The 21,851-nt window shown below is 37.1% G+C and overlaps 1 protein-coding gene across 5 annotated transcripts in view; it reads left to right on the top strand.

Annotated features, from left to right (window-relative positions):
* Positions 1–21,851, top strand: part of DPY19L4 (dpy-19 like 4) — a 43,656-nt gene that overhangs the window by 15,244 nt on the left and 6,561 nt on the right. For all 5 annotated transcript variants that reach the window (XM_070392236.1, XM_070392238.1, XM_070392234.1 and 2 more), the window contains 11 exons: positions 2,688–2,811; positions 6,125–6,259; positions 8,413–8,544; positions 8,649–8,747; positions 9,291–9,364; positions 13,199–13,357; positions 14,076–14,195; positions 15,068–15,188; positions 17,230–17,286; positions 17,909–17,991; positions 19,612–19,744. In XM_070392236.1, the coding sequence (XP_070248337.1) occupies positions 2,688–2,811; positions 6,125–6,259; positions 8,413–8,544; positions 8,649–8,747; positions 9,291–9,364; positions 13,199–13,357; positions 14,076–14,195; positions 15,068–15,188; positions 17,230–17,286; positions 17,909–17,991; positions 19,612–19,744 (1,237 nt within the window). The remainder of the gene's footprint in view (positions 1–2,687; positions 2,812–6,124; positions 6,260–8,412; positions 8,545–8,648; positions 8,748–9,290; positions 9,365–13,198; positions 13,358–14,075; positions 14,196–15,067; positions 15,189–17,229; positions 17,287–17,908; positions 17,992–19,611; positions 19,745–21,851) is intronic.

Raw genomic sequence — 21,851 nt, 5'->3', positions numbered from 1 at the left:
AGTCTTGCTTTTTAGAGCGAAATGGTTTTTATTACAAAATAAGCATTATTATTTTTTTTATTTAAAAATTTTTTTAAAAAAAATATATTTTATTGATTTTTTACAGAGAGGAAGGGAGAGGGATAGAGAGTCAGAAACATCGATGAGAGAGAAACATCGATTGGCTGCCTCCTGTATACCCCCCACTGGGGATGTGCTCGCAACCAAGGTACATGCCCTTGACCGGAATCGAACCTGGGACCTTTCAGTTCGCAGGCTGATGCTCTATCCACTGAGCCAAACCAGTCAGAGCAATAAGCATTATTTTTAATGTAGACCTCCTAAAAAATTTTCTTGATTATGTAATTTATTAGTTATTGCTGTATTAACAAATCATCCCCAAACTTAACAGTTTAAAACAATGAACATTATCTTACACAATTTCTTCTTTTTTTAAAATATATATTTTTATTGATTTCAGAGAGGAAGGGAGAGGGAGAGAGAGATAGAAACATCAATGATGAGAGAGAATCATGGATCGGCTGCCTCCTATATACCCCCCACTAGGGATTGAGCCCACAACCCAGGCATGTGCCCTTGATCGGAGTTGAACCCAGGGCCCTTCAGTCCTTAGGCTGATGCTCTATCCACTGAGCCAAACCAGCCAGGGCTATTCTTATACAATTTCTGAGGCTCAGGAATCTGGAGTGGCTTAGCTGGGTGGTTCTGGTTCTGGGCCTCTGATGAGGTTGCAGTCAGGAGTTGGTTGGGGCTGCAGTTATCTGACAGCTTGACTGGCTTGGACCATTTACTTCCAGTTTCACTCCTGTGGCTGTTTATAAGAAGCCTCACTTCCTTGCTGGCCTAGAAGGCCTTCGTTTCTCATCACATGGCTCCTCCACAGGGCTATTCACAACCTGGCTGCTGGCTTCCTTAGAGTGAATGATCCAACGAGTGTGCATTGAGTGTGCCATAGTGGAAGCCAGATACGTTTCATAACTTAATCTCAGAAATGATATGCCATCACTCTGCCATATACAGGGGTGGGCAAAAGTTGTACGTATGGAAAAATATCTATAATAATAAAAGCATAATATGCTAATTAGACCAAATAGCTGAACGACCTTCCTAACATCATTCTGGATGAAGTCGCAGTGGTGGGGGCCGAGGCAGAGGCAGTTAGTGATCAGGCAGGCAGGAAGGCGAGCGGTTAGGAGCCAGTAGTCCTGGGTTGTGAGAGGGATGTCCCATTGCCAGTTTAGACCCCGATCCCGCAGGGATCTCTGCAGGATCGGGGCCTAAACTGGCAGTTGGATATCCTCTGAGGGGTCCTGGATTGTGAGAGGGTGTAGGCCAGGCTGAGGGTTGCCCCCCCCTTCTTCCTCCCCCCCCTCCACCCCCCGTGCATGAATTTTTGTACTGGGCCTCTAGTATAAGAATAAATAATAATACAAGAATAAACTTTCACATACTCACTACTTTTACCCACCCCTGTACTATTCATCACATAGACTAACTGGTACACTGTGGAAAGTGACTACACAGGGTATTTGTTTGTTTGTTTCCTGACAAAATGTTAAAAATTTCTTTATTACTACTTATTAAGCACCAGCTTAATATTGCAGAAAATTTCAAATCACCCTTTGACAGTTCATTCTCCCCCCGCCCCCAAATTCTTGATAATGAACTTTTCAAGTAAAGACACGTTCTCTTCTCTCTTCTGTATAAAAGTTTATAAAATAAAGGCGAAGAACTGTGTACGTCTTGCTGTAAAATGCTGCCCATGGCTGTGGGAACAGTGTCTGCCCAGCTCTCCTTACTGTCCAGGTCCCGAGCGACTCCTGCTCATGAACTGTCTCCTCACAAAGCACGTCGGCCACTGGCTGGGTGTATCGTCCTGAGGGCAAAACCTCCCTCAGTCTCAGTCAGGCTCTCGCCTCAGCCGCTGCAGATAGGCCCTCATCACTCCGCCTGCCTGTATGCTTGCAGGTGTGGCACAAACTGTTAAATGGAGCAGCAGGCTCTCCTGGCATGAGAAAATTAGTGACTCCCAGTGTATACATTTCTTTCTCGCCTTGGCTGTTGGAATTGCACTTTTGGAGTTTCTTTAGACACAAAATTGAACTCAGAGCATGCCGATCTCTGTGAATGTGTCTGCAGGTCTGTGAACCCCACTTGACCTAACGAATGTTTTGAACTGCTGTTTTGTGCTGCTTTCTGCTAGACTCAGTCACTGGGGAGAACAAGTGGGTTTCATTTGATTTTGTCACATCCCACTGTTAGCCTCTGGTCCTCACCGCAAGCATGGGGAGGGGAAGAGAGTGCGTAGCACAGGTGTTCTGGAAGGTAGCAGTGAGGAGGCTTGTGCAGGGGTAGAGAATAATTGGCAGAGAGTCTACTCAGTTTGTGCTATAGTGACTAGAGGAGAAGGATCCCTTCATCTCCTCCCCAGAAAGTGTTTCTGGGGCAGAGTTTTAAAGATCTTACTGCACTAATTTGTGAGTTGGACAGTGCTAGAAGCTTTGGAACAGGGATTGCTGGATTAAGCTCCCCAATTCTGTGCTGATGGAGTGGTTGGCTCTGTCTGTGTCTACGTCACAGGATTGTTATGGAGAACAATGAGATGTGTGGGAAAGTGTTTTGATAAGTATAATGTTACACAAATATAATGTCTTGCTATTTTGCTCTTTATCTGTGGTTTATTTTAGGATGGATACAACAAGAATTGAATACTCCATTCCTTTAAGAGAAAACTGGGCACTACCATATTTTGCATGCCAAATTGCTGCACTTACCGGCTATTTAAAAAGCAACTTAAATACTTATGGAGAGGTAAGATAGAATTTTGTTGTTTTGGTCATAAGTTGGGATTTATTTTCATTAATCATACAAATAATTTTGGGGGGTAAGATACAAATTTATTTCTCACAATTCTGACATATTACAAATCTGCTACATACTTTTAAAGCTAATAATGAATTTAATTCAATGAAGCTTAGTTACTACATAATAAATGATATAGTTAGGTAGTCCTGATATAAATAACAAGTTATTCTGCATTCTAATTGACAATAAATTATTTTCAGGAGAAAGGAGATATATTGTTTTAGTACAGTTACTTGACAAATATATGAATAATATCTTATTTTAAAAATTAATCTCATTGTTATTTTACCATTTCTCTCACTTCTGTAGCACTGCTGGCCTTTAGTTATCACAAGTTAAAGAAATATTAATGAAATATAAGAAGTGTCTACAAATGACAGCAACATTAACTATTATGGTAGCACTGCATATCTTTCTGTTTACCTTTGTTTTCTGTGATGAGGTGTAGGTAGGTTAGTGAGTTTCAGGAGACTGTCCCAGATAGTTCAGATTTTTTCTTTTGTTGTTGTTGCCATAAATCCTTTTGGTAGTCAGATGAAGCTTACAGACTCACTCAGAATAAAGATTTTAAATGCATAAACTGAAATGTAGCAATCTTTTGACAATCTGCCTATCTTGGGTTAGAATTCCTACCTGGAAAAAAAATCGTAAGGACCAAGGAAAGGCCTCTATTGAACCTGATTGGCTGGGAAATAAGATGCACTCTTTCTAAGATTTCAAAAAGAAATCAGGTTTCTTTTTGAAATCTCAGAAAAATGTACTGTGTTCTCTTCTACTTTCAGTGATGACAAATGCTCTGAGCATAGGAAACTTTTAATTTCATTTTTTATAGCTATAGTATTTTTTTTTTATGTAAAACTAGAGGCCTGATGCACAAAATTTGTACAAGGGCCTCAGCTGTAGCCGCAGCCCCAGCTTCGTCCTGAAGGTCGTCCAGAAGGTTGTTTTGCCGGTTGGCCTAATTAGCATATTACCCTTTTATTAGTATAGATAACACTAACACATTTCAGATTTGTACATTTTGTTTTGCTGTGTTTGTATAAATAGCTCTCTGAACAAGAATATTTTCTTTCTTTTTTTATGGTATTTATTTATTTATTTAATTTATGTTTAAATTTTTATTGTTGAAAGTATTATGTAGGTACTCCTTCCCCTCCCAAACCTCTTCCAGCAATTTTTAAAAAATATATATATTTTTTTGATTTCAGAAAGGAAGGGAAAGGGAGAGAGAGATAGAAACATCAATGAGAGAGAATCATTGATTGGCTGCCTCCTGCGTATCCCCTACTGGGATCAACCTGCCATCCAGGCATATGCCCTTGACTGGAATCGAACCTGGGACCCTTCAGTCCACAGGCTGACGCTCTATCCAGTGAGCAAAACTGGCTAGGGCAAGAATATTTTCTTTAATAGTCAGGGAGTCTGTCATTTAGTATTCTCCTAATAGATTGTGCAGCCTTGTAGGGAAGAACAATTCTTCAATTTATTGTTTTATTATTATTTTATTTTTTATTATTATGTAAAAAAACCTTTATTGTTGAGAATATTACAGATGTCCCTCTTTTTAAATGGAATTATATGGTATCCTTCAAGATTGTCTTTTCCCCTCAGCCCAATGCTCTTAATATCCTCCCAAGACGTTGCATGTCAGTAGCTTGCTCCTTTTCATTGCTGGCAGTAGCGTATTTCTCACTCTGGAGGCTAGATCTCATGTCCCGTTGCATCAGGCTATCCAAGCGCAGATAGCTTGTACAGTTACCTGAAGCCACCCAGAGATGCTTGTGGTTGATTACTGAAATGCATTTAGTGTGTCACTTACGTTACATATAAAAAGGTTCATAATAAAGGCATAGTTGCAAAGGAAGTGAGAAGGTAAGGAGTAGTATATAAGAGTGCACAGAGTTTTGAAAATGTTCAGAGAAAGGAATAACTTAGTTAATTGTCCGGATTGTGTTTGATACGTATTTCTGTCTTATTTTCACTACATGTTCTTAAGTAGTTTGAGAATAAAATTAGCAGGGGTGTCAGTACAGTGTCGCTCTTCTCCAGCTTCCCCAAAGCATTCTCCAAATGGCCAGTAGGTCGGCTGGGTCTAGATCTGAGCCTTCATTGGTTTCTCTAACTGGATTCTCTGGGAATGGTGGTTTCAGGCCTGGTTATTGCAGTTCTAGTGGTTCCACATTAGAAGATTTCCAGAACACCTTCTCTTATAGCTGTTGTGATAGAAGATCATAAGCCTCTGTGTTCTACAACACTGAGTCCTTCTGGGCCTTGCAGTTGGTATTCTTTGAACAACTGGTGGAAATTTTTCATCTCTTACTAGTACATTTTGTCTTCTGGTCTTAATCTTCTTCCGGATGCTGAAAAATTCTTATATCTGCTGATGGCCTGAGGTATTTCTGGCTGTGGAATATATCACTGAGTATAGTCAGCTGAATCTGGATGGTTTAGGTTTCTTGACTTGACCTTCTCCTTCACTGTTCTTATGGGAACACAGCCATTTGACACCACTGCTGACGAAAGAATTGGGAACGAAAGAGTAGATCCCTGGAGGTAAGACTGTTGTTAGAAATATGCTAAGGGACAGTAAATTTCTCACAGACTTGGTTGCTCACTAAGGCTCATTTGGGAGATGACACTGGAAGGACAGAGCTGACTATAGCCAGGCATATTTCACGCAAGGGCAATGAGATCCTTGTGTTTAGTTCTTCAGCCGAGGAAAACACCTAAGAGTTTTATGTGGTTGACGGTACACTTTTGCTGAGAAGAAATTTAAATAGCAGTGTGCTTTTTCCACGAGCTGTGCAATAGGCTGAGTGAGACGCCAACATACTAATTAAGGAAAATATGAAGCAGGATGGAAGTGAAAATATTTTCTAGGGTGAAAAGAGTTACTTCCGCAATAAGAAAAGCCCACCAGAGCCAGGTCTAGTAAAGGCCACAGTTTTCTTATATTACTTTACCTCTTTGGTGATGAAAGGAAATTATACTGAATTTTATTTTATTTTTCCCTTTGTCTTCTGAAATTCTCAGTGTGATGTTGAACTTTGAAGGATGTCATTGATTTCTCTCTAGAGTGCTTTAAGGTCTTACTGTTTATGTAAGGATTTACTAATAATTATGTTGTTTGGAAACAAAATTTCAAGAATTAGCTTAAAGTTAAACCAATACCAGAGCTGCCACTTTGAGGTAACAATCTCATAGATGTTTATAGTAATAATGCTATTGATATTTAGTTTCTTTCTTTTGTTTTCCCTAGAGGTTTTGCTACTTATTGATGAGTGCTTCAACTTACATGTTTATGATGATGTGGGAGTACAGCCACTACCTCTTGTTTCTTCAAGCAATATCTCTGTTTTTGCTAGATAATTTTTCACTGGAGCAAAGTGACAAGGTATTGTGGCATTTTGAAATTGTGACTTTAAAATCAGAGGAATAAATGTTTTTATAGTGTTGTATCTAAAACCATCTAACTTTTAAGCTTTATTTTAAAATGTTTTAATAGTCTGATTTTATACTTCTCAAAAGATTGCTAAATTCATCGCCTCTATCCTTTTAGATGCACTTTGAAATTCATTTAAACACGATCTGCTTAAACAAAGTCACCCTGTGCTTCCTCTCCATTTCTAGCCATTTATCCTTCTTCTGTTTTTGTTTATTTAAAAAGAAAAAAAGTGAAATATAGGACATGTACAAAAGAGTATATGTCTGGTGTATATACAGTATTAGAATATAATATGGGTATTTGACCACCCAGGCCTGGAAGTCGAGTATTTGAATAGCCTGGAAGCCCCTTTCTAACTCTTCCCCAATCCTATCCAGTTCCCTCCCCAACAGAGGCTAACTGTCCTGAGTCTTGTTAATTCTTTCCTCTTTTTCTTTCGGTTTTTACCAGTATCTATGTGTTCCTAAAAAAATAAGCTGTAGCTCATTATGTACTTTAATCTGATTTGCCTTTGAGATTCATCCATGGTGATGTACTGAGCTATATTTTATTCATTTATATTTATTTATATATTCTATTGTTGATGGAAATTTCAGGTGTTTTTTTTTTCAGTTCACGCGCTGCTGTAAGCATTATTCTTTTTTTTTAATCCTCACCCGAGGATATTTTTCCATTGATTTTTCGAGAGAGTGAAAAAGAAAGGGAAAAACAAAGAGAAATATCTATGTGAGAAAAACACATCGATTGGTTGCCTCCTGCACGTGCCCTGACCAGGGCTGGGGATCGAGCTTACACCCAAGGTATGTGCCCTTGACCAGAATCGAACCCGGGACCCTTCAGTCCTCAGGCCAGTGCTCTATCCATTGAGCCAAACTGGCTAGGGCAGGGATTTTTTTTCTTGCTGTTTTTTGTTTTTTATTTTTTTACTTTTAACACTCTGCCTTTTTATTTCCCATCCCCACCCTAAACACCTATGGTTTGTCATATATATATATATATATACATATATATATATATATATATATATATATATATATATATATATATAATGATTTCAGAGAGGAAGGGAGAGGGAGAGAGAGGTAGAAACATCAACGATGAGAGTGAATCATTGGTTGGCTGCCTCCTACATGCCCCACACTGGGGATTGAGCCTGCAGCCTGGGCATGTGCCCTGACCAGGAATCAAACCATGATCTCCTTGTTCATAAATCGACTCTCAGCCACTGAGCCACGGCTGGGCCCTATGCTTTGTCTTAATTTTCCCTTTCTAAAATGAATTAACTTTACACCCTAGCTGGTTTGGCTCAGTGGATAGAGTGTCGGCCTGTGGACTGAAGGATCCCGGGTTCAATTCCAGACCAGGGCATGTACTTTGGTTGCAAGCTCCTCCCAGGCCTGGGCCCTGGTCAGGGTGTGTGCAGGAGGCAACCAATCGATCAGCTTCTCTCACATGGATATTTCTCTGTCTTTCCCTCTTTCCCTCCTTTCCTGTCTCTAAAAATCAATGGAAAAAAATATCCTCGTGTGAGGATTAAAATAATAATAAAATGAATTAACTTTTGGATAGGTTAAATTATTATACTATTGAATTTTAAAAAATAAATCTACTAAGACATAACTTTCCTGGGATATCTTCTATTAAGACACTGAATTTAACTTCCTTATGCTCACTGTTAAACAGACCAAATGCAAAAATACTTTTCTCTGGTCCTACATGCTATGGCAGTCTATTTTCATTGGGTAGATTTCGGGAACTGCTGCTAAAGGTTTATGCAGTTTGATGTTGCATAGACACATTTTAACAACAAGGTAAGCCAAGTGAAATTAGGCCAGAGCCTGGGACTACAGAAAATTCTTCCAGCAGACTTAGATGTCCTTAGTTTTAAAACTTTTAGCTTTGTTTGCAAGAATTCTTTCTAAGAAGGATGTGCTAAATTAATTACATAGCATAACATTAAAAAACGGATTGAACATTTGCACAATATTGTCCTAAATGATAATAGAGCATTTATCTTGTAATTATAGTAAAATCTAAATAAAACTAATGAAAATATGCACAATAAAATTCATTTTACTCTTATTTTATTTTTCTCCCTACAGGTTCATGAAGTTTATAAAATCTATATATTTTCTCTGTTTCTGGGATATTTACTGCAGTTCGAGAATTCAGCTTTATTGGTGTCTCCTTTATTAAGTTTAGTAGTAGCCTTAATGCTTGTTAAGTGCCTTCAGGTAATTAGAATTGCCTTTTGATAAATTCTTATGGTGAATTTTTAAATTGTTAATTTTTTATGCTTCACTTCTTTGTTCATTTTATTCCCTTCCTCCCCCCACAGCTAAATGTGAAGAAAAGAACTTTCGTAGCTAAAATAATGAAATTTATTAATTTTTATTTGGTGTGTACTCTGACAGTGACATTGAATATTATAATGAAGGTAAGTACCTCTGTGTCTTTATGTAGCAGAACAAATGAAATAGAGTGGACTAAATTTTAATGAGGGTAATGAGATAGCAAGGTAATAGTTTGTACAGTAAAATTTTGAGTTGACCAATGATCATGCCTAGCATATTAAGTTAGAAAATAGGATTATGGTTCTTTTCTGGATATACTTTAAAAATACATCTGCTTTATTTTCCATTTAATTTAAAGAGTCATTGTTATGCAGTTAACATTAAGTAATACATGGAATCAACTGAGATGAGTCAGAAGTATATGGAAGAGTAGGTAGGTTACTGAAGCCAGATGGGATAAGGTTGAAATCTTACTACCCCATTATAGTTTTAGGCTTGAGTGTAAAGTAATGTGATGGACTTATGCGTATAGATCTCCTTGCTTCACAGTTACACCATGTATTATTTCATTCATATATTTTGTTTTGTAGTCTTGCTGTGTTTTCTGTTTATAGTATTGGACAATAGCATATTGCTGTAAGTATAGCAAATCGTTTTTTGTGGTAACTTGTGTTTTTCTCCTCCAGACATTTGTCCCACACAAAGAAAATGGGCACATGCTGAAATTCCTTGAAGTGAAACTTGGACTAAATATGACTAAGTAAGTTTTAGATTATTTAAATTTACCTAATTCTATACCACTTAGAACAGTGGTTCTCAACCTTCCTAATGCCACAACCCTTTAATACAGTTCCTCATGTTGTGGTGACCCCCAATTTCATTGTTACAAATTGAACATAATAAAAGCATAGTGATTAATCACAAAAACAATATGTAATTATATATGTGCTTTCCAATGGTCTTAGGCGACCCCTGTGAAAGGGTCGTTCGACCCCCAAAGGGGTCGCAACCCACAGGTTGAGAACCGCTGACTTAGAAGATAAAGAACAAAAATAATCAAAGGAGGAAGTACACACCTAACTAAATACCACTTAGAAAATAAGTAATTGGAATATTATATCTAGAAAAAATCTCATTTAGGTCTTCTTGAAATTAGATATACTTAAACCTCAGTAGCATCGAAGTATTTAGAGGTTACTTTCTCCCTTGATAAGGAATCATGGTGTAATCTAAGGTCAGAATAAATGAAAGATTTAAAATGAATAGAGAACCACAGTAATTTTAACCACTACATTGGCAAAATGCTTACATGAAAAAGGGTATGGGGCCCAGCCAGCATGGCTCAGTGGTTGAGCATCGACCTATGAAGGAGCGCGCATGCCGGGTTCCGGGCTCAATCTCCAGTGTGGGGTGTGCAGGAGGCAGCCGATCAATGATTCTCTTTTATCATTGATATTTCTATCTCTCTCCCCCTCTCCCTTCCTCTCTGAAATCAATAAAAAAGACATATTTTTTTAAAAGGATATGGGCACAAAAAAGGGGTTAGGCAGTAAGATATTTATTTCATAGCGAAGAATCTCATCTTGGGGTTACAACGGTGATTGGAGAAGAAGCTGACTTTTTATGAGACTGACACACTGCCTGCTGCACTAAGAGGACAGCTAAGAAGCTGACGTTTTTTAAAATTCAAGTATAGTGCTTTGCCTTTTTTGTTTGTTTGTTTGTTAAATACATTTTTAAAGCCTAAAATGAAATACATGATTTTACATACTGACAGAGTCTACTTGCATTTCAGGAAATATATTTTACCTGCACATTTCTCTAATTCATATAATATACCTCAGAACCCTATTATCATTTGCTGGAATTACATGGGATTTTAGATACTGTGCATGTAATTTCAGGTTGTGATATACCACAGTTAACAAAATATTTGGCATGGTTTAAACAATGGAGAAGTCTTCTGAAGTGTAAGCCATATATGTATGTCTAAGATAAAATGATCCTTTAGAAGGCCATGTTCTATATTAGAAAGCCCTGATTGATATTGGTATATGTAGGCCTTATACATAGCAAGCAATTAGTAAAAATTGGTTGTAGACATTTGTAATTTTCTGCCCTTTTCACTGACTTTCTTTCCCTTTAACCTTGGAAGACTCTAGAATGAGCCTAGGATTAAGGGTTGCTTTTATCCTTGTTTCTTAGTTGATATTATGTCAGCCCCTTTATTCAGCATGTCAGCTTCTAGACTTATTTCACAAGGTAATGTATTATGTGTTTTAAGAGTAAGACATGGCCTTAGCTGGTTTGGCTCAGTGGATAGAGTGTTGGCCTGCAGACCAAAGGGTCCCAGGTTCAATTCCGGTCAAGGGCACATGCCCAGGTTGCAGGCTGGATCCCCAGTGGGGGAGGAGGAGGTGCATATAGGGGGCAGCCAATCAATGATTCTCTCTCATCATTGATATTTCTATCTCTCTCTCCCTCTCCCTTCCTCTCTGAAATTTATATATATAAAAACCTAAGCAACCATTCGACCAGTGGCTATGATGCGCATTGACCACCAGGGGGCAGATGCTCAACACACAGGCATGGAAACGTGGAACAGACTGATGAATCTCAGAGGGAAGGTGGGGAAAGGGTGGGAAGAGATTAACCAAAGATCTTACATGCATACTAGAGGCCTGGTGCGTGGATTCGGTGCACAAATTCATGCAGCAGGGGAGTCCCTTGGCTTTGTCTGTGGGGATTGGGCCGAAACTAGCAGTCTGACATCCCCTGAGGAGTCCCAGATTGAAAGAGAGCACAGGCCAGCCAAGGGACCCCACCGGTGCACAAATCCATGCACTGGGCCTCTAGTAAAAATATATATATTTTTTAAAAAGAATAAGATATGGTTCCTGTCCTTAAGAATATTGCCATCTCATTAAATACTTTCTTTTCTTCTTTTTCATTAAATAGTTTTTGTACAAATAATAACATGGCTGGTATAAACAGTAAATGCTCTATGCTGAAGTGTGCCAATTGGATATTAGGATTTGGAGTTCACCAGTATTTTAGGAAACATTTCTGTTGAGGCAGACTTTCAGGAACCACTAATGAAATGTTAATAAATATTTATTGGATATGCAGGAACTAGGCCAGGTACTCTGGGGGTTAAAAAAATGACTGCAATCTAACACATGGCAGGTTGCATTAAGGACGATCATTGAGGGATAGGTAAAGTGCTGTGGGAATATTGAGAAGGAAAGGCTGAGACTGGGGGTATGGAAAGAATACTCATTAAATTGGGATTTGAATTGGACCGTTATAGAATTAATAACTTTAATAGGCAGATTTTAAAAATGTGCCTTTATTCTAAGTGCAAGATATTTTGATGGCAGCTTCTTTGATACAGCTGTATTGCTGTTTAACACATTGTGAAACATTAACCTTTTATTCTAAATCCAGTGATTTTTGAAGCAGGCATTCTCCATGAGTCCATGAGCACTTCTGAACATCACTCCATCTCTTACCTCCTTCCCCAGGGCTAGGGATTAAGAATAAAATGGAATTGAAAAAAAAAACACAACTTGTTGGATTGGGAATGAGAATGCAGATAAAACTACATATAATTGGGCGTCTTGTTGCTCATATTTAGCTTAGGGTAAAAAAAAAGGTTATCCTGTTTCTCATAGCTCAAAAGGTTTACATATCAAATTTTATGGTTTCTGTCTTAGTAATTACATACCACTTTTTAAAAGCAGTCCCAGCCCTAACCAGTTTGGCTTAGTGGATAGAGCATCGGCCTGCGGACTGAAGGGTCCCAGGTTCGATTTGGTCAAGGGTATGTACCTTGGTTGTGGGCACATCCCCAGTAGCAGGTGTGCAGGAGGCAGCTGATCGATGTTTCTCTCTCATCGATGTTTCTAACTATCCCTCTCTCTTCCCTCTGTAAAAATCAATAAAATATATTTTAAAAAAAAAAGAGGTTCCAATTGAGTTACATTTGTTAAAATCAGGGCTATCTAATAATAATGTGAGCCACATAAATAATTTTCTAGTAGCCATATTAAAAAAGTAAAGAGAAAAAGGTAAATTTAATTTTAGTAATGTATTTTATTTAATCCAACAGATCAAAAATATTATTTTAATGTATAAACAATTAAAAATTAATATAGCTTGTATTTTTAAATTCTTTTTTTATCTTTGAAATCCAGGGTATATATTGGCCACATTTCAAAAGCTAATAGCCACATGTACCTAGTAGTTAACATAGTAGATAGTGCAGATGTAGAGGTTGGACAGCTGAATTTTTTATTATCTTCCATATACAAATAGAAAGTGGAACTCCCTTAAAACTGTATTGGGCTCTAGAGATGGTAGCATTCCTTGGTAACAGAAAGCCACAGTTTCACATTTACTGGAGCAGTTTGTTGAGGAGATGTCATAAATGCTATTGTCTTCACTTGTAAAGGGTGGGGTCTGGCCATTATAAGTGAATGGATTTAAGAAATGTGTTTTGTTTTATCTAAGTTTCTACTGAGATAAAAAAAATACTCTTATGGCCAGTAGTTTAAAACACCTGTTATTTGAAAATGCTTTTTGTCTTCTGTAGGAATTTCACAATGAATTGGCTCCTATGTCAAGAATCCCTACAGGCACCATCTCAAGAATTTTTTTTGCGATTGACACAGTCTTCTTTACTTCCTTTCTATATTTTAGTGTTAATTATTTGTTTTCTTTCTATGATGCAAGTTATTTTTAGGAGAATTAAGTAAGTACCAATGAAACTCAATCACATTTCTAGTATATTATGGTAATATAGTATATACAATACTTATTTTTAATATTCCTCCAATATTTGTGTATTTGTTTTAGAGCTTCTAATTTCATTCTGTCTTCATCAGTATGAAAAAAATATAAGTTAACCAATAAAATTTAAGTTTATAAATCTAAACATGTAATATCCAGATTTAGTGTAGGAGTAATATTTAAGTGATCAGGTAAGCTTTCACAAACTTGATAATTTACTCAGATTTTTACTTAACATAAGAATAATTTTTTCTATTTAACCTCAATGAAGCTAATAGTATAAGTGATTTTAATTATAAAGTTTGATTATTTTTTAAAATGTTTATCATGTTGGAAAAGGGATTGTGTGTGGCATCTTGATTTTGAGAGCTTAGTTGTTTAAATTACTATTTAACTATATTGGTTTAGCAATTACTAGTGAGTGATAATTGATCTTGGAAAGGATCCTAAAACACTTTTTAAATTATATTTCTGAACTTTCATTTTTAGTCTTCACTGAGTCAGTTACATTTAGGTTCTAAAAGCCTTTTTCAAAAACTTGGAGATAGGAAAGTTAGTATTGACTAGCAGAATATGCTTTCAAATGATCAGAACTACTGATATTTCTTTTTATGAGGAAATTTAAGATCTTTTATTTTTCAAATATTTATTTCAGTAAAAATAACATTTCCTTTCTGTAGTGGTGAGTCCCTGAAAGAAACTGTTACTCTTGAAGATGGACGAATTGGAGAAAGGCCAGAAATAATTTATCATGTGATTCACACTATTTTTTTTGGTTCTCTTGCAATGATTATAGAAGGGTAAGTGTACTTCATTTGACCTATTTAAAAAATATATTATTTTATTGCCTGGCCGGTATGACTCAGTGGTTGAGCATCCACCTGTGAACCAGGAGGTCTTGGTTTTATTCCTGGTCAGGGCACATGCCCTGGTTTCTGGCTTGATCCCCAGGAGGAGGCATGCAGGAGACAGCCAATTAATGATATATTTTTAAAGTTTTTAAAATATATTTTTATTGAGTTTTTAGAGAGAGAGGAAGGGGGAGAGAGAGAGAGAGAGAGAGAGAAAGAGAGGAGAAACATTGATATGAATGCAAAACACAGTTTGGCTGCCTCCTGCATGCTCCTTACCGGGGATCGAGCCTGCAATCTGGGCATGTGCCCTGACCAGGAATAAAACCGGCAACTTCCAGTACATGGATGACGCCCAGTCAACTGTGCCACACCATCCAGGGCTGACCTATTTTCTTAAGAAGTGTCCTTTCAAATGGTAATTGGTGGATACTTTCAAGAATACATGTGTAAAACTTTATATAATAAACTCAAAGTCTATAAACTTTTTTAACCTAACTGGAGTTTACAAAGGCATTTACTAGTAGTTGTGGAGGTGGGTAGGAGAGTTCAGTTTAAGGAACATTTCCTAAATGGGGTGAAAGTATTTTTTTAAAAATATATTTTATTGATTTTTTTACAGAGAGGAAGGGAGAGGGATAGAGAGTTAGAAACATTGATCAGCTGCCTCCTGAACACCCCCTACTGGGGATGTGCCCACAACCAAGGTACATGCCCTTGACCGGAATTCAGTGTGCATGATATCTCCTGGAGTTACAAACCAGATTGTAGTATTGATATTCATAGGATATCTCATATGTGACTCCTTTTGTCTTTTCCAGCTTGAAATACCTCTGGACTCCTTATGTGTGCATGTTAGCAGCATTTGGTGTTTGTTCTCCTGAACTTTGGACGACACTTTTCAAGTGGCTTCGATTACGAACTGTACACCCAGTGTTGTTGGTGAGTCATTGTTATTTTAGGTTAAGTACTTGTTTCTCTTCTAGTTAATGTAAATGGAAACCACATTGAATACCATTGAAATAGCATGAATAAGTCACATTATAACTTACGGGTAGAAAAAGAGATCCTGTGGAAAACATTTTTAATAATTTCTAAGTGTAAAAGAAATGCATTTTAATGCAGACAACTTAAAACATAAAAGGTAAAGAAAGTGAATCAGTACTGTGAGAGGCTATCAAGAATTAATTTTTATATCTTGGTTTGATTGAGATCTCTGGTATGTTTTCAGTGTGAATGGAGGACTTATACTGCCTGCTGTGTGCAATGTGCTTGGAGTACACAGATAAATAAAATATGATTAATCTCATCATGTAGATTATGGTCTCCTGATCATAAAAGTAACTAATAAAAAATACTGATGCGCCTGGCTGGTATAGCGTGGTGGGTTGAGTGTCATCCCATAGACCAAGAGATCCCGGGTTTGATTCCCGGTCAGGAGCACATACCTGGGTTGTGGGCTCGATCCCCGGTAGGGACATGTCGGAGGCAGCTGATTGATGTGTCTCTCTCATCAATTTTCCTATCTCTCTCTCCTTTTTCCTTCCTCTCTATCTAAAAATCAATAAAAACATATATTTTTTTAAAAAGTATTGATGCTATTGGAACAGAGAGAAGGGATATACCTAATTCAGTTTTTAAGACTTTCCAGTATGACACTTGAAAGATGCTAAGTTATTAGTCAAATGAAGGGGGAAAAAGGGTATTTGTGGTAGAAGGAATAAACACTGATAGGCAAAGAATGATGTAATCAAAGGGTATAAAAACAGAGGAAAAGCAAAAGCATGATACATTTAGTTTTGTTAGCACATAAAATGTGAGGCGAGGTAGGGCTGGTCAAGAAATGAGACTGGAGAAGTTGAAGAGGATAAGGTCCCAGAGGCCTCTCAGTGTCTGCTGTGGCACTTGGTCTTGCCCTAGAGGCAGTAGGAAGGCGTGGAGATTGCAGGCAGGGGTGTGAGAGACAGGCTTACAGTTTCTCTCAGCTCACCCTTACAGTTCTGTGAATGATAGACTTACGGTGACAGACTGGAGCCAGGAAAGATGCTGTCACTCAGGTACAGGCCATGGTAGATGAAAGTAACAAAAGCTTTAATTCATTGAGTGCTCGACATGTGTCAGGTATTTTTCAAAGCATTTCACATGCTACTCAACCCCTACAAACACCTGTTGGCTAAGTTTTATTATCAGTATTTTATAGACAAAAAAAAACTAAAGCCTACACTGGTCAAATAATTTTCCTGAGATCACATAGCTTATACGGCTGGACATCAAGATTCACACCTAGGTTTTTCTTATTGCAAAGCCCATTCAATTCATACTGTGCTATACTGGAGTGAAAAGAATAGTTAGAAGATTAATAAGACTTGGTGCCTGTTAAGTGTGAAAAAGGGAGAAATCGTTGTTGTTTTCTATGTTTCTGGTTTATATGACTGTGGATCATGGGGTCACCAATGAACACGGGACAATAAGGAGAAAGACTTGGGAAGAAAGATGATGAATAATTACCTTTAATATTAGTCATGTTGTATTTTGCCAGTTTTTTCCCAAGGAATTTATACATTTTTATTTTAGCATGCTACTATATTGATGTATATTAGCTATTTTGCCTATGTTATTCCATTGTGTTTTTGTTACTGTTGTTAGTATTTTAGGTAGCTGTTCAGGAACCTTTGTGTACTCTTCATAACTTAAATTCCTGTCAACATTGTCAAATATTGATCTGCTATTTGAAATACATGTGTGTTACTGTTTTTATGTTCTGCCTTATAATTATATAGTAAATATGTATCACTTTACCTCCATTTTAATATGTCTTAAATTTATCATTGGTCTTCAACCATCTCACTTCATGAGCTAGGTTTCATGCTGACTTAAATTTGTGTAACTATTGATATGTGCTTGGTCCCAGAGTCAGTGTCTAGTACTTTAAAGTACAATCTGAAATGTATTTACTCATAACCCTTTTGCTTTCATGTTTTAGGCTCTTATTCTGAGTATGGCTGTGCCCACTATAATAGGTCTCAGCTTATGGAAGGAGGTATGAAAATCAGATTTTTGTATTACAACTTTATCTATAAGGTAGATATGTGTGTAGGATATTTATATTGAAATACTGTTCTAACAAAATAAAGCCTGGTATTCTTAGTAATAATTTTTTTATCATTAAGAACATGATAGAAAAGTTAAAATATTTTTAGAATACCATCTGATGCAATTTTCTGTTGTCTAATACTGTCATTAATTCAATTTATAATTGGCAAAGGAAATTGCTGAATAAACAGTGTTTATATTAAAAAGTATTTTGGCAACTCCAAAATGTAAATATTTATAAAATAATATAAATTATAATATAGCATGAAACTAATCGCCAATAAACATGTGAACTATTTGACCCCAAATTAATTAATTTAAATTATTTATGATGTGTGTGCATAAAAGACACAACTGGTAGTTGCTTGGTAATTATAAAATTATTTATTGAGTCTAGAGACAGTAAATTAACCATAAAATAGTTGATTTGGGTTGAGAAGACTGAGCAGGTCACTGTCAGAACAGTGTTCTAAAATTGTTTGTAAACAAGTCTCTTTTCAAATACTCTGGAAAAGTTTTAGACTTTCTAGATACTTATTCTTTGGGTGGGTTTTGTTTTTGCATTTTAGTTTTTTCCAAGATTAATGACAGAATTAACTGAACTACAAGAATTCTATGACCCAGATACAGTGGAACTTATGACCTGGATAAAGTAAGAACTGAACTGCCCAATACTGTTGTTAAACTATTAATTAATCATTGTGTGCTATCTTATGGATTCAGGGTAAATAATAATGTTTTTTCAAATTCTCATAAAATTTTACATTGTATTTTTAGGGATATTTAATTTTTTATTGGATTTACAATTCTAATTTTCTAAATGAACTCATCTCCTTTGAAAATATAGCATTGATAAGTCTGAGATTTGAGAATCTCTTCCATCAAACACCTAGAAATGTGGACTAAAAAGGAACAAATACCTTTTATTTGAATAGTCAAAAGGGTGTTTCTTTTGCCCTAGGTTGGTGTTAGACAAATGGTGGATTGCTAGTCTTGATAATTAAGGTTACCAAGATTTTTTATTTCAATTTTAATGCCCACCCAATACAAGAGATAGGATTTTAGGCCTATGGAAGCAGAGAATTATAACTGAGACAACTTTTCCCCTCCCCCAATATACACATATATAACCAAGGGGCTCTCAGAGGGTAACACTACCAGTGAAAGGATAGACTAGCAAACGATCCATCCAGTGGTAGAGAAAAATGATCAGAAAGCATGACCTTTTTTGACCTCAGCTCTTGGTCAAAAAAATATCTCTGAATTTGTAGCAATGGATCTGAATTAACAAGGGTTTGTAGTTTGAAATTATACTTGACTAATCTAGGAAACCCCAAATCAAGAAATCAACATAAAAAGTGGCTCTGGGTTGGTCTGGAAGACCTGACATATCCTCAACTCAGAGGGTTCCACAATAACATTTCATGAAGATTCGCTGTAAAATTACACAACACATGAGGAGACAGTCTAACAGTAAGAATCAAGCTCTCTAGAATTAGACCTTTAGTAATTTCTGAAAATAAAATTATTTTGTGTCGGTTAGTTTTATGGCATAGAAGACTACCACAATATTTAGTGGCTCACAAACAATACACTTATTGTTTTGCCCCATTTTGAGGGTTAGGAGTGGGGAGGATTCTTCTGGTCCAGGCCAGCTCAGCTGGGATTGGATAGTCTGGCATGGCCTCTCTCACATGTCTAGGTTTGGGTAGGTATCAGCTGAGGGCATGGAATTGACTTGTCCATGTGCCACCTGATTTATATGTTTACTAGAGGCCCGGTGCATGAATTCATGCACAGGTGGGGTCCAGCCGACCCACCCCCATGGGGGCCTATTGGCAGGGGAGGTGAGGGCCTGAGGGAGGTTGTCTGGCTGGCCCCGCCCCTGATCCGGCCGGGGCCAACGGCGGGGAGGGGCTGCCCCCGATTGGGCCGGTTGTCTGGCCATAGTGCGTGTCATAGTGATCGGTCGTTCTGGTCGTTCCGGTCATTTGGCTTTTATGTATATAGATTGTCTTCAAGCAAGGATCTTATCTCCACCCCCCTCCTTAAAAAATTTCTATATCTTCTGCACTCAGAATCATTCCTAATACATAGTAGGTGCTCAGTTTATTTTTGAATGGATCCATAAATAAAATGAAGTGAAGGCTGACATTGAAACATAAGTATAAAATATATTGTAAGTTGCTTGGTATTTCAGAGTTTATATAAATGAGTGATCTAAGTAGTATATTTACCTTTCCAGTGTCTAAATCTCTATGGTTCTTTGCAGAAGGCAAGCTCCAGTTGCAGCTGTGTTTGCAGGGAGTCCACAGTTAATGGGTGCGATTAAATTATGCACTGGATGGATGGTGACAAGCTTGCCTCTTTACAATGATGATGACCTTCTCAAGAGAAACGAAAATGTAAGGCATTTTAGATTCTATATTTGGATCTTTTTTAACATAACTCTATTTTAGTATAGTTTTGTAATGATGCATATGTTCCTGATTAGCTGGGAAAATCCAAATAATTTTAAAAGAGTTAATTAGCTTTAATTTTTAAAAAGCTACATCATATAATTGTTCTCAAATTATTGAAGGAAAGAAGTCAATTAATGTCTTGATACACTTTGTATTTCCAAGCTAAAAATCTATTACACTGTGGTTTATGTTTCATTGTGAGCTGTTATACTTAGTATAACATTAGAATGGTATCTAGTTACTTAATGTTCAGAGACCATATCATTTGAATTAGACACATATCTATAATTCATGACATGTGACTGATTTTTGTAAGCTCTCCTATGCCAGTGATTCTCAAACTGGGGACAGTATGCCCCTAGGGGACATTTGGCAGTGTCTGGAGACATGACCTGATTATTAGGGCAGATCCCCAGTCAGGGCCAGTACAAGAATCAACCAATGAATGCCTAAATAAGTGGAACAACAGATCGATGTCATCTGTCTGTCTATCTACCTACCTATCTATCTATCTACCTATCTATCTATCTATCTATCTATCTATCTGTCTGTCTGTCTGTCTATTCCTTCCTCTCTCTCTCAAATCAATTTTTAAAAAAAATTAAAGAGAAAAATTGAAATGAAAAATCCCATGAAATCAAAACTTGCATTTTAGGCATCCTTGGCTCATTCAATATTTTGTGACAATGGTCAGGTTATTTTTAACCTTGCTGACTTTATTTTATGTATAGAATGAGTATAAAATACTCTGATACATGGTAATATAAAAGATTAAAGGAGCTATCACAACTCAATGATAAAAAGACAAATTAATTTAAAAATGGGCAAAGGCCATTTGCAACAACAGGGATGAATCTTGAGTGCACTATGTTAAGAGAAATAAGTCAGATAGAGAAAGATAATATTGTATGATATCACTCATATATTGAATTTTTAAAAGCTGAATTCATAGAAACATGGAGTGCTTACCAGGGTCTACAGCAGGGGTGGGCAAACTTTTTGACTCGAGGGCCACAATGGGTTCTTAAACTGGACCGGAGGGCCGGAACAAAAGTATGGATGGAGTGTTTGTGTGAACTAATGTAAATTCAAAGTAAACATCATTACATAAAAGGGTACGGTCTTTTTTTGTTTGTTAGTTTTATTCATTTCAAACGGGCTGGATCTGGCCCGCAGGCTGAAGTTTGCCCACGGCTGGTCTACAGGGTAGGAAATTGGGAGATGTTGGTCAAAGGATACAAACTTCCAGTTACAGGATGAGTAAGTTCTGGGAATCTAATGTACGAAATGGTGATTATAGTTATTAATGCTGTATTTTATACTTGAAAGTTGCTAAGGGAGTAGATCTTAAATGTTCTTACCACAAAAAAAGAAATGGTAATTATGTGACATAATGGAGGCTAACATTATGGTGGTAATCATTTTGCCATATTTAAATATATTAAATCAGTGCATTGTATATTTTAAGTGCACATGATGTTATATGTCAATTATATTTCAATAAAGCTGAGGGGAAATGGGCAAAGGACTTGAATGTAACCCTGGTTGGGTAGCTCAGTTGGTTAGAGCATCATCCTTATATGCCAAGATTGTGGTTTTGATCCTGGTCAGGGCACATACCAGAATCAACCAATGAGTGCATAAATAAGTGGAACAACAAATCAATGTTTTTCTCTCTTCCCTCCCTTGTTCCCTTCCTTACTTTCTCTCTTTCTAAAATCAGTAAGTAAATAAAAAATTAAGAATATAAAAAAGACTTAAATGTACATTTCTCCAAAGACGATATACAAATGGCTAATTGCATAGGAATCTATATATATAAAAGCCTAAGTGACCAGCTGACTGGCCGACCAGCAGACCAATTGGTAGCTATGATGTTCAATGACCAGCATGGGGCAGACGCTCAACGTAGGAGCTACCGAGTGACAGCAACTTTGCAGAGTGTCCTCTCGCACTCCAGGACCCCTTGGGGGATGTCGGACTGCCAGTGTCAGCCTGATCCCCACAGGCCAGGCCGAGGGATTCCACTGGTGCAAGAATCCGTGCATTG

Source organism: Myotis yumanensis, unplaced genomic scaffold (assembly GCF_028538775.1).
Source record: "Myotis yumanensis isolate MYYU_CA2020_CCGP unplaced genomic scaffold, mMyoYum1.0.hap1 SCAF_15, whole genome shotgun sequence".
NCBI classification, from domain to species: domain Eukaryota; kingdom Metazoa; phylum Chordata; class Mammalia; order Chiroptera; family Vespertilionidae; genus Myotis; species Myotis yumanensis.
This window is presented reverse-complemented; position numbering and strand designations above follow the sequence as displayed.